This window comes from Alexandromys fortis, unplaced genomic scaffold, assembly GCF_014885135.2.
Source record: "Alexandromys fortis isolate MF-2015 unplaced genomic scaffold, M_Fortis_MF-2015_v1.1 scaffold_60, whole genome shotgun sequence".
Lineage (NCBI taxonomy): Eukaryota > Metazoa > Chordata > Mammalia > Rodentia > Cricetidae > Alexandromys > Alexandromys fortis.
In genome coordinates, this window is record NW_026067946.1 from 5239870 (window position 1) to 5253427 (window position 13558).

At 44.2% G+C, this 13558-nt stretch overlaps 1 protein-coding gene across 1 annotated transcript; it reads right to left on the minus strand.

Annotated features, from left to right (window-relative positions):
* Nucleotides 1-217: 217 nt before the first annotated feature.
* LOC126505978 (peroxisomal multifunctional enzyme type 2-like) lies at nucleotides 218-12914 on the minus strand. The gene is made up of 4 exons (XM_050149228.1): nucleotides 12748-12914; nucleotides 10773-10826; nucleotides 1000-1107; nucleotides 218-355 (listed from the first exon to the last, which is right to left on the minus strand). The coding sequence occupies exons 1-4, from the start codon at nucleotides 12803-12805 to the stop codon at nucleotides 264-266; spliced, it is 312 nt and encodes a 103-aa protein (XP_050005185.1). The 5' UTR covers nucleotides 12806-12914; the 3' UTR covers nucleotides 218-263.
* Nucleotides 12915-13558: the final 644 nt, after the last annotated feature.

Sequence of the window (13558 nt, forward strand, 5' to 3'; positions counted from 1 at the left end):
CCTGGCCCACTACAGGTGGCACCATTCCTTAGGCAGGGTTTTCTGAACTGTGCATGGGAAATCAAGCTCAGCCCAAGCAAGCAAGGAGCATGCACTCACTCACTTCCCCGCTGCCAACCACTGCCACCACGCCTGGTATTTAAGCCCTGTCTTGACTTCTCACGGTGATGGGCTGTAGCCAAGGCCTACAAGTCAAAATAAATCCCTTTCTCCCCTAAGTTGTTTTTCCTGGCAGTTTTTAACCATCACAACAGAAATGGAACTTATAGAAACCACACAAGCCAGGAAAGCTCACCTATTCTGCCGAAAGCATCCAGTGCTGTCTTCACGAGCTTCTCTCCTTCTTCAACCGAATCTGAGAAGAACAACGAGGACAAAACATCAATAGTTTTCCCACAAATCACTTTCTGTGGCTCAGGAAGTACGGCTAATACTATCACCAAACAGAATTAAACTCAAAAAAGGCACAAGCAATCAACACAGAGTCTAATATTACCAAAGAAATGTTTATGCCAGACAGTTCATTAACCAGCAAAATCGGGGTAGACTGGATGAATAAAAGATGCTTGCAAGAACTATAGCAATACTGCCCAATAAGACTGCTTATGGAAAACGGGAGGCAGCTGATCCAGCAAAGGCTGCTCACCACTTAGCACAGTAGACCGAGAAGCCTTTAAAAGAGTGCTAAGAAGAACAAAAGACGATGCCGTGGAGATATGCGAGATCTTTAGTTTAAACCAACCTGTAAGAACACAGCAATCTAAGTACCACAACCACTGATAAAATTACCTACATTAAAAGTTTAGAGATTTCTCACATACGATATAAAGTATGTTCTTGAAAGGCTTGGTAGATAGGTACTCTAGTTTCATAGTTACAGGGTAGTGCTGAGTTGCGTCTCAGAGATGACTAGCGTGAGCATGTTCATCAGCAGAAGGAAAGCTGAGAGGACACACTTGTCACATACCATTGCTGGGACAGTCTATGCCCGTCACATACCGTAACTGGCCACTGCCTTCCCACCTCTCCTTCTTACTTCTTCCACGACTTTGTCTGCGGCTGAGGAGCCTTTACCGACTCCCTTGAAGTCTCCGCCTAAGTCATTCACTGCAATGCAAAAACAAGCAAACAGTTCATTTTTCACATCTTCAAGTACATCAGATATAAAATCCAAATTATCGGTGTATCTCTTCAATCATCTGCCCACTTCCCCAGCTACCAAGTACAAGGTAAATGTGTGTGATTAAAAGAGGCCTCCTGGCTGGGATGCAGCTGTGCTGTGTGGTGCTCACCTCACGTGGGCAAGCCCAGATTCATCTCCAGCACCAAGAAAACAAAGTTTCCAACACAGATACGAACAGCAAATACTTAAACCCGGGCTCCGATCAGGAATTCTTTACTTTCACTATGTTTTTCCTCTTTGGGAATGGAAAGGGATATGACAACCCCTTTTGAGAAAAAATAAATAAATAAATAAAGGGGGGGATGAGTGAGGAAGGGGTGTGAAAAAAATCACTTCAGGAGTAAATATACAAGAAAACACTGCAGAGGTTTCAGGAAGCTTTAGAACAAACAAAGAAGTGGGCCTTGGAGTTTCTGACTCCCTGAAAGTTAAGTGAATAACAGAAGTTTTAGCATAAGTACTTATCCAGGCCAAAGTAACCGAGTACTAGGGACAGATGACAAACTCAACTACAAAGAATTAAACATAACATGCAAGCACTAATGATACGTACAGATCAACGCCAAGTAACCTAGAAAAGCAGAATTTAAGAAAAATATTTGGAGCATTTGGAGTAGATGGCTCCTGGAAGGGGGCTGTGGGGAAGGACTTGGTTTTCTTTAAAGGGCTGGCCACTGGGAGTCTGGCCATGCTCCATTGGGTATAGGGCCAATCCAAACTGGACTTTTCTTTTTCTCCTCCTCCTCTCCTTCTGGGAAAGGAGGTCACAAGGGAGGGTGGGAGGTCTGACCTGGGAGGGCTTGGGAAGCGAGTGTGATCAGGGTGCATGATGTGAAATTCCCAAATCATCAGGAAAAATACGATGTTTGCTGGGGGCAGAAAAGTATCTGTGGTGAAGACTGCATTGTGAACGTCATGTCTTTATGGCTGTCACATGATTTCAGCACAACCTAATACAGTACTAATTACCATGGTGTGAGGTTACATTCTACAATTATGTTTGCCAATATTGAGGGGTTTTTTTTTCTGAAGGAAAACATCCTTTTTAACTGAAGTGAGGTGATAAACGGAGGAGAGAGGGAAAAAAAAAGCAAACACCTAGCACACGAAAAACCGCCACAATAAATATGTTTTCAGTTCTTTTTTTCTTTTCTAAAAGAATGAGTTTTCCAAATTTAGGCAGGGATGTTTTCCTAATCTAGTAATATTACCAGTCTTGTTGAAAATGAAAACTCTCTGTAAAGACACAAATAATAAACAAACTTACACTGCCCTCGAGACATGGAAAGAGGGGTGATTATTCAAAATCTGAATTCTATTAATTGTTCATTTCCATGCAATTATTCAAATGACAGAAAAAACTACTTAAAAACAATCAAAATTTAGAGACAGGCAAGAGTTTTGATGACTCTTTTTAAATTAATTTTACATTTTTAATTAAAATATAATTACATTACTTCCCCTTTCCTTTCTTCCTTCTTTAAAAAATAAAATAAAATATCACAAGAACTTCTAAGACCAGATTGACAAATACAGCGTTTCAGAGTAATGAAACACTGCCCCCAAGTGGAGAAGTTAGAAAGTGCAATCAGACACAAACACTGAAGGTTGGATAATGCAGAGAAAAAGGACACTTTGCTAAAAGTACTGGAACAGTTAGTTACTCAATAGATCGCCACATTAGAAAACTAAACTATCAAATTTGCTCCGTTACCAGGTCTGAATCCTGCGACCTAGAAACACCCTATTCAAGTGCTGAATGGCTGGGAAAGCAATAATTTACAAGTTTATTTGTAATCAAATATGAAGAGCGTTGTCGGTACCCAAGCAATGTAGCAAGGCTGCCACTCCAATGCATGGTCAAAGTTCCAGATGCAATAGTAATACAGCAAGCAGTTTATATTTATGTAGGTCTCCCATCCTTTAACAGTTATAAACTGAGGCATTTAAGGTTCACAGTTCTTTAAAACTTCACAATAACTACTCCTGTGTTCAGTGATTAAAACAGTGTACACCGTATCTCAGACTAGTATAAGCAAAGGTTAGTCTAGAACCAGAACTTCTTGTTGTGCTCCTCAGTCACACCCAAGCTACTTGACCATAAAAAGAAGAATCATTTCTACTGAGAAAATCAAGCACGTTCACTTGAGGAAGACACAGAGAAAGGCTAAAACAGCCACTCCCCTCAGGTCAATGGCCTGCGCGGGTAGATCATGATAGCAGAGGATAGCATCCTCAGCTGGATCAACAACAAGTTTCTACAGTGTGATATGTTTGTCAGTTCTCCCTTTAAAAACCCCTTTCAGGAGCCCGGGTCCCAGCATGTGCTTGTAATCCTCACACACGGGAAACAGGAAAGAGGACCAACAGCTTCAGAGATGTCCTTCGCAACGCAGTTAATTCTAGACTAGCCTGGCTGCGGCAGATCCTATCTATAAAAAAAAAAAAAAAAAAAAAAAAGCCGGGCGGTGGTGGCGCACGCCTTTAATCCCAGCACTCGGGAGGCAGAGGCAGGTGGATCTCTGTGAGTTCGAGGCCAGCCTGGTCTACAAGAGCTAGTTCCAGGACAGGCTCCAAAGGCACAGAGAAACCCTGTCTCGAAAAACCAAAAAATAAAAAAAAAGAGTGAAGGCAAGACGATTAGGGGTTCAAGGGCAGACTAAGTAACCTGACAACAATACCTGTTTCAAAAGAGAGAAAAGAAAAATTAGCAAGGTATTACATATGTGTTGTGTATGTTATACATGTGTGTGTGATTTTTTTTTACATTCGAGAAAAACAGCTTCTACAAGGCATAGCCAGTAGTTGCTGAGGACCTTGCTGAGCTTCATCTAAAGCTACATAGCTGCCAGGGAACCGAGGGAAATCGGGGCTGGCTATCATATTGTTTCCAAAGTCTGATAGAAAGACAGTCCTGTGTCTTGGCTCAGGAAGAATCTTTTCTAGAATGGCTACAAATGTCTCTGAATGCATGAAGGGCTCAGAAGTGAAGAGCCACTCAGAAAGCAAAATCCTGAACTAGCTATCTGACTTGACCCTTGCTACTTGTGCTACTCAGAACAAACACTGCAGGCTAGGGAGCTACTAAACAGGATTCCCACCACCACCACCACCAGCAGCAGCAGTTCTAGTGACTAGAATGGCCAAGCCTCAAACTTATAGAGGACTGTTCTCTGTGGGGTTCCCTGCAGACTTTAGAGCAGGCAGGGAAAAAACTTCAGAGGAAGGTAAGAATGAACTCAGCTGGATTTTATTGTAACTGAGCTGGACCAGGACTTCTGAGAGTCTGGTCCAGATCATTTTCCTTTGGCCATACAATTTTGGAGAAAAGGTATTCGGATAACGATTAGTTCAGCCCCATGGGTACAGCAAAGCGTGCATTGAAGCTCTTCGCAAAATACATGTGGCTTCATCTGTAAGATGGCTACCTGCTGAAGTAGAGACAATGCTCTAAGTAAGGGTCTAGGGAGAACGACTGAGGTAAACACAATGCCTGTGGGAGTCATGACTGGCCTGGCCCTAAGATAACACTTAGGCTATAGTAAAGTACAAATGACATCTCTCATAAGGATGGGGTATAGGGCCTAAAGGCCTAAATCTCAAGATTTAGGGAGAATGGGCCTGGGATTAATAAAAACATAAATTCTGGGAGGTCCAGGTAGACCCTGCCTCATCAGACAGCAACAAGCACCAGTGGTAAATGCACCACCCCTGGCATTCCAGGGGAGCAGCTCCACACCTCATTCCACTGGAGAAGCAAACTGTGGGTGTAACTTCCCTGGCTCCTCTGGCACTTACCTGTGTGCACAAGGCCTTTCTGCCCCCTACAGTTCTCTATTTCCTTAATGGGGCCAGATGGGAAGAAGCCTGAGGCCTGAGGCCTACGACAAGAGGACTGGATGTCCGAGGGAGAGTTTCTGCAACCCTAGTCCCTTTAGATGTCCTCTCATCAGCGAGAACACAGCCTTTCTGACTTAATCCTCATCAAAGAGCCACACCTCGGCACAGCTGGGACTCAGTTTCAAGACCATCAGTCAAGCTTTAGCAATCCCTGTGATGGATTTGCCTCACCCAGGAGGCCAGCATTTCCTTAAAGGAGAAGGAAACTGGAAAAGAAAGATGAAGACCGATCCTTGGATCTCTTTTCCTGTTCATCTGTACCCAGTGCCTAATCAGCCCTGGCTTTAAATAGTACCTACACAGGGGCGACGCTCAGATCACATATCAGAGGAGGAGCAGCAGAGCAGCACCAGCTGACCTAATACTAAATCTAACATTCTGTTTTGTTTAGGAACTGAACTGTCAGAGACCGAGAGTGGATTTGTAATGGAGACTGGTCACTCAAGAGAATAAAGAGTTGAAGGCTATCCTTGACCAGTGATTGAATTCCAGGCCAGCCTGGGCTACATGTGGCAGTGAGAGAGAGAGAGAGAAAATAAAGAAAGGAAATAAGTTTTTCAACATAGACCTGGCCTCCATCTCCGAATGCTGCTCCCACTGCCTACTGCAAATCGAACAGAGATGTCTGCTGCCCGCCAGTCTGCTCCTCCGCCATTCTCCCCTGACTTGGGAAATGGACACATTTAGTTTTTTCAGATGCTCAACTCAAAAACCTAGAATCATCCTTAACTTTCCTTCCCCTTACATTGCACACATAACCATTCAACAAACCCCACCCTACCTACGATCAGAATACACCCAGAGTTCAACCTCCATTCCGACCATCCTTTCTAGACCACTAACACTTCCTGCATGGATTTATGGCATGCTTTTCATTACCAAAACCAATTTCCTAAAGCAAGCTATTTAGGTAGAAACAAGAGATTTAGGGGCTAGGGCTATTGCTTGATTAGCACAATGCTTGCTAGCATGCACAAAGCCCTGGGTTCTAGAGTACCTGTACCACAAACACCAGGCAAGAAGCCACACGTCTGTAATTTCAGCGTGTGGGAGTGGAGGCAGGAAGATCAGTGCAAGATCTTTGTTAACCTATGGGGTTCAAGGTCAGCCTGAGCCAAGTGGGAGATCTTGTCTCCAAGAAGGGAAAGAGATCCAGAGCTTGGGCTATAGCTCAGTCAGTAAATTACTTGCCTTGCAAGCATGAAGCCCTGAGTTTGATCCCCAGAATCCACAAAAAAGAACTGCGGATGGTGGTGCACTCAATCCCAGGGCTGGGGAAGCAGAGCCGGGAGGACAGCTGGAGCTTGCTAGCTAGGTAGCCTAACCAAGTGCTCTCCAAGCCCATAAGAACCAGCTCCTGATGAGTGGTACCTGAGGTTCACCTGTATGCACAGGGGAGGGAGGGAGGAGGGAGATATGCAACAGAGTTAACACCACATGACAATAGGTGGAACCCGCATTTCTCCCGCTCCCTGGCTCTTCTCTTTCCTCACAAAGTCAACAGATTTTATGAAGGCAGTGCACAGAAGGTTGGTTCACTGAAACCTAATCTCCTCCAAAGGTCCCACCTCAAAAACATCGAAACATCACTGTGAGACCAGACCTCACCATCTTACACACACACACACACACACACACACACACACAAAACCAACTGGGACTAAATTTTAGCACATGAAGCCTTGGAGAACACCCAAATCCTGTGCAGTGAATTACTGTAATAGGTTCTGGCTAGTCTCCTTGCTTATACTTGTTTATTTTCATTTTAAAAAAATTACAAAGTATATGCAAAACAACCAACCCATGTGCCCAGTCATCCTGCCCCTCCATTTCCTTTCCACTCTTGATCTAGTCCAAGATGAGCACCCAGAACAAAGCATTAGTCCCCTAACCAGGTCACTCGTGCTGCTGCTCCACGCCCACTCTGCAACCTTTCATCATTCGAGTCAGGTCAGAAGCCAACCGCTCTGTGTGTCCAGCCTCACACTAACTCTATGCTCTTGTCTCTGGCTTTTACTCCCTTCAGTGGCCCCACCAAGTCCAGCCACACTGACCCCCCTTGCTAACTTTAAAACACACCAAACCTGCCCCCAGCCTCAAGAGTATAATTTCAGAGCAGAGGAGATCGCTGGATGGCTAAGACCACACTGCCTATTCTTCCACAGGACCCAAGTTTGATTCCCAGCACCCATACATGTCAAGTTCCAGAACCCTCTGCAGCTGCAGTCCCTGAGGATAAGGTACACACATGGTGAATGAAACAGAAGCAGACAGAACACCCATAACACATATGATGAATGATTTTTCAATAAAGAGTGTGATTTTACTTTATCACTGTTAGAAAAGAAACACTCAGGATGCTTGCCTTACCCACCGCTCTCCGAACTTTTTCTCATCAACACAAGAACCAAGACCGCTGCTGTGGTGGTAGAGGCTGGAGGAAGACAAGGCCTCCCAATACCACCAAGGAAGTAAGATCTCAACTCAAGCTGGTGACAGGCTCATGTGGTGCCATGCCTGACGGCCCGAGTTTAATCCCTTAGATCCACCAGCATGGGGAAGGAGAGAACCAGCTCCTGAAGGCTGTTCTCAGACTTCCACACATGCACCACAGAACACACACATGCACACACTTTGACTTTTTAAAATTAATTCTTTTACAAGATTTCATGTTGAGTTATGAATTCAGTACAGCTCAGACACACAATGTGTACTTGATACTGAGGTGTAACTAACTCAGTGTTCCTATATCTTCTATGAAGGCCTTAAATTTTTCATACAAGTTACTCAGTTAATACTACAGATTGGGAAAGTAGGCACAAAGGGTTCGCAACTAAGCAGTAGATGGAGATTTCACCTGGTTTCAAGGTCAATCAGTGGATTTGCCTCGCGGACTGACTTTCCGTCTGTCGGGTCGCACAAGGGTGGGAACACTCTGACTGCAGCCCGCAGGGATTTAAGCTGTGGTTTAGCCACGGCTGTGTAAGTACAGCACAGAAAGAAGTCATGCCCATCTTAGTTCACAAGACTGTAGCTTGACTTGTCCACGATGCTACTTCCTCAGTTCAAGAGAACAAAACTCTCTGACTTGTCAACTGCAGTTCCTGCTAGAAGCCCTAACTCTGTCTTTTATGTTCATGCTCTCCAGTTAAAGCATAACTCAGAGACCTGGGTGCCGCTATCTCCTGCTCAGTTCCCTTCACCTGCCTCAGACGTGTGCAAAGTTTTACTAAAATGTGCCGCTTATACAAAACCAAATATGGGCTGTTAGAGTGGCAATCCCGTGCACTGGATTACAGCTAACATGGGGTTGATAGAAGGTTTAGGACAAAGCTTATATCTTAGTCAAACCAAAAGAAAATCTTACGCACAAATTTAAATATTCCACAATACTTTATATTGTGGAATATAAAGCACAGCATTTGTATTGTCATGAAATTAGAACATATCTTAAATGATGCCCTCAGCTTCAGGCACGGCTCAAGGGTTTGGTCACGGAAGTAAGAGTGGAAGAACCACAGCACTTGTGAGGCAGGGTTTCTGGAGCCAACCACCACAGAGCTCCAGCATGTCTTAGGGTTTCTACTGCCGTGATGAAACACCGTAACCAAAAGCAAGAAGGGAGGGGAAGGCTTTATTTAGCTTACACTTTCACAACCAAGTTCATCATCAAAGAAGTCAGCACAGGAACTCACCCTGGAGGGAACCCGGAGGCAGGAGCTGATGCAGAGGCCATGGAGGAGTGCTCCTCATCATGGCTTGCTCAGTCTGCTTGGTTTTTCTTGTTGTTGTTGTTGTTGTTTGTTTGTTTTGTTTGTTTGTTTTCAAGACAGCATTTCTCTGTAGCTTTGGAGCCTGTCCTAGAACTCACTGTGTAGACCAGGCTGGCCTCAAACTCACAGAGATCCACCTGTCTCTGCCTCCTGAGCGCTAGAAAATGCCCTACAGCCAGGTCTTAGGAGACATTTTCTTAATTAAGGGTCCCTCCTGTCAGATGACTTTAGCTTCTGACAAGTACAAAACTATCTAGCACACATCCTTATGTCCCCTCTGAGTAAGAGCTGATCTGCCATCTGGGATCACAGTACAGGAACAGCTGAATGGTCATAGAAGGATGGAGTATCCAACTATTCGAACAAGTCACTCTGATGTAAAACTGTGAACTCATTATAATCTAGCATAAGATGATTTAGATAGGAGACAAGCTACTCTGTTTCTTTAGGTCTTACACTTCTTAGGTCCTCTGAGCCAATGACGGGATGTACGACAAGTCTTCCAAGAACAAGATAGCCTGAATCCTAACAATGAACCAAAAGGTTATCAGTGTACAATGCAACACGGCACTGATTAGGGAGGAACAAAATGCCTTGGTGACCCATGAAGTTTCCAGAAAAGTCACAGATGAGGAAAGGTGAGTGGACATCAGAAAGGAACACTGTATCGAGCTTGGTGTGCTGCTGTGCACCTGCAATCCCAGCATTTGGGAAGTTGAGGCAGAAAGACTGCAAGGTGAATACCAGCCAGGGTTAGTAACAAATTCCAGGACAGACTTGGCTAACTGTCTCAAAACTTATGTGTAGTGTGTGTGTGTGTGTCTCTCTGTCTGTCTGTCTGTAGTTTCACAAAAACTGAATCCTGCGTGTGTGTGTCTGTCTGTCGCTTCAAAAAGACTGAATCCTGCCAGTTAACACCTAACTAAAACCATCTTTCTGCCACATTTAGCAAATATTTTAATTCTGCTTCCTTGAACTTTCACTAGGACTTATCGCAATAGCACAATAACCCCCCCCCCCCATAGGCAATAAGAGAACAAACAGACATACTGTCCTTGTATATCTGGTCTCTTTTTTGAAATCCAATACTCATCGTCTGAACTTAACATATTCAACGGTTATAGGAAAGCAAGAACTGACACCCACGCTTACATCACTGTAGTTTATTTCCTCTAATACTCTGAGAGGGAGCCTGACTGTAGAACCCAAGTCTGTCTGCTGTGAAATTATTTATGAAATAAGATTTGTGATGTGGGGGTGGGTGATGTCTGTGCAATTCTGTGTGCTTGGTCTGTTGTTCTGGGGGTTTGGGGCAGATTGTTTGCTTGTTTATTTCTTAATTTTACCAAGGGCTTCTCCTTTAATCTCTTGTCAAGAGATGAGCTTCTACCTCAAAACGTAACAGTCATTGGGATGGCTCAGTGGTTAAGAGAACCAACTGCTCTTCCAGAGGTTCAATTCTCAGCACCCACATGGCAGCTAACAACTGTCTGTAACTCTAAGTAAGATCTGACACCATCACACAGGCATACATACAGGCAAAACACCAATGCACATAAAATAAAAATGAGTATTTTTTAAAAAAGTTGCAGCCCATGAGACTAAAGCCAAGAGTCAATGCTTATACCTCTTTATCAATTCTTTTAAATGAGAAAGTCTATAAAAGTACTTTACTTTAGAAAGTGAGTTAAGCCAGGCATGACGGTGAAAATGTGTAATCTCAGCAAGCCAGGGCTTAAAATAAATAAATAAATATGCAACCTTTAAAAAGAAAAAAAATTAGCCTTAACTAAAAAATTCTCTGACAGAAGTAAAAACTATGACGTTAAACCACAATTAATTATGCACTAGGCGGAAAAAGGCACCTGTGAAAACTGTGTTTTTGCTGGCAGCTACTAATTTAAAAGACAACTTACCAACCACAAACGCTCCTCTTTCTGCAAAAGCCAGGGCATAAGCTCGGCCCAGTCCTAATCAGAAACAAAACAAAGAGAAAAAAAGTTGCAAAATATTAGCATAATTATTTTAGTCCATGAAACTTGATCTCCATCTTAAAATAACAAGTCAGCAATTGGTTACAATAGCAGGCATCTTCGTTGGTCCTCTCAACCCTCTTTCTGACTGCAAAAGACAGAAAGTTGGAGCCGCTTTTGCTGGCCTACTTTCCCTATCATTCCCTAGCATCCTCCGCGGTTGCTCAATGCCAAGTGTGAACTGGAGACCATCACAGTGGATTTTCGTGAAATTTTAAAAGTAGAAATGACAGCCGGGCGGTGTTGGTGCATGCCTTTAACCCCAGCACTCTGGGAGGCTGTAAGTTCAAGGCGAGCCTGGTCTACAGAGTGAGTTCTAAGACAGGTTCCAAAGCTACACAGATAAAACCTGTCTAAGGAGAATGAGAGAGAGAGAAAAAAAAAAAAAAAAAACAAAGGTAGAAATGACACAGATACCATATTACCAGGGCTCCAGCAAGTGCTGCTTAAGAAGCTGCTTCTCCTGAACCATCCTCGTATTTAAAAAACCCGAGCCTGAAGAGGTAACTTCTTGATCTGGTCTCCTAATCCTTGGGAAGCGGCTTCCATTACTTCAGGTCCCTGATGTCCTAGGCTACTTAGACTATGACAGAAATCCAGCGACAGATCAAAGGGATGACTTCCAAAACCCCACTTCAAACGCAAATGCTTCTGATGAATTCTTTACTGTTCTAAAACATCCAGTGATTTCTATAACCTGTGCTAAACCTTGAATATCCAACTGCCAACTTCAAATCATTTTAACTCCAAATATGAGAGACTAGCAAGCAGAGACGAGCTTTGGGGAACCAACCAGCGAGAAGATACTTGTCTGGCTTAAACGTCTTTAACTTTTTTTTTTTTCAATTTTAGTTGCTAAGTGGAGAAGCTTAGCAGGAAATTTATATTTGGAGTAAACTGATAAATACATATACAAATGAACCAAAATGGATAAATTAATCAGACTTTTCCCAGTGTTGGTGGCAGACATGGGTAATGACAGCCCCTGGGAGATGGAGGGAGGAAGCTGAGGAGTTTAAAGCCAGCTTGGGCTGGATGAGACCCCCACCTCTTTAATAACAACTGGTGCAAAAGAGCCCCTTTACCTAAAAGGGTGAGAGATCAAAGGTTTAAGTAGATGCACTACACATGGAGGTTAGAGGCCACTCACTGTTGTGAAACTAATGGAGAAATTTCACTGCAAAACATGTCTACGTGGAGTTGTTTAATTTCCTGTCCTTTAAACTTGGCATTGCTTCGATTACAATTCTCCTAAACTGAACTACAAGACTGCAGCTTTTCCACCGCCTGACTCACTTCAGAAATGCCTTCGCTCTCAAGTTCTCCTCTCCTCTCCTCTCCCATTATCCCTGTATCATCCCTCGCCCTTTGCGACCTTTGCCACAATTCAGGTGAACTTTGATATGTGGCCCTCTCAAGAATCTGAATCACAAGACAGAGGAAAACAAACACTAAACGACCGACTATTCAAAGTCAAGGGGCTGGCATCTCAATCTCTTGGGAGGAAAGCCGGGCCCAAAAAGTCTTTTTAAGCCCATGTGTGACTTGACAGAGGCCTAAGCGTCCAAAGGCAGCAAAACTCACAGTCCAGGCCCACACACGAGAGAGGACGAACTTTTACCCAGTTGTGCACCCGGCTACACTGCTGACATCTCCCCTGGGAAAGCCGTGGGCCTGGGATGCTCCATCCCGGCTGGGGACTCCGGAGCACCTGCCTGCATGGTCAATGTCCCGGTGCACCCGGTGCCCCTATGTGCTCGGCCCACCCGGGTCCCCCTCGATCCACCACCAGCTCCGCATCCTGCAGCTGCACGCCGCAGCCCTGCCATAGGGACAGTGGGCCCGGCGCGAGGCTCACCTCCCCCGGCGCCGGTGACCAGGACCACACGCCCGTCGAACCTCAGCGGCAGAGCCATGAGTCTAGCCGGCACCAAGCACACACTGGCAGTGCACCCGGGTACGCTCGGTGTGATCAGGACAGCGGGCAAGGAGAGGAGGGGCGGGACACCAGCAAGTCACCCGCCAGTTTCAGGAAGCAGACGCCTGTTTCCAAGTGGGCCTGCGTGAGGACGGCTTGGCATCATGGGAAATGTAGTCCAATACGATTCCTCTTAGAAAATTCGTCCAAGAGCTTCGGCTTGGAAATTCTTTTAGAAGGGGGCGCCGCCAAGATCTGTGCGGCGAAATGGCTGATTCCGTTCTCTTCTTGCATATATCTCCCTATAGCTTCACAACGTGTTCTGAGTTCAGCCACTGACCTAGATAAATAGTACTTGACTTCCGTTCTGGGGAGGCTTTTTGACATAGCCTCTAAAAAATACAATTATCCTTCACAGCACTGATCAAGACTTCTCAGAGTTTACCCCCTGGATCTACTATACGAAAATCATTCTGAAACTATCAAAACGTAGAATCCTGCACCCCCACCACCACCCTCCCCAAACAAAGTGGGACCCCTCCCCCGAAAAAAAATGAATTGCAGCTAAATGATTTTAGGATTTACATGTTGGGAACACCCATGCAGTGTTTTTTAATTATTTAAATTAATTATTTATTTAATTTGTTTAATTAATTATTTAATTAATTAAATTAATTATTCAACAAATTTTTTTGGGTTATCCTTTTCTTTCTTTCTTTATTTATTTATTAAATATTTCAGTCTCTTCCCC

Bases quoted from the DNA above. Each gene is read 5' to 3' on its own strand.
- LOC126505978 (XM_050149228.1), bottom strand. From the start codon at position 12,805: ATGGCTCTGCCGCTGAGGTTCGACGGGCGTGTGGTCCTGGTCACCGGC. The intron at 10,827-12,747 runs GTGAGCCTCGCG...GTTTCTGATTAG, and splicing joins GGTCACCGGCGCCGGGGGAG to GACTGGGCCGAGCTTATGCC. The intron at 356-999 runs GTATGTGACGGG...TGTTCTTCTCAG, and splicing joins GAAGGCAGTGGCCAGTTACG to ATTCGGTTGAAGAAGGAGAG.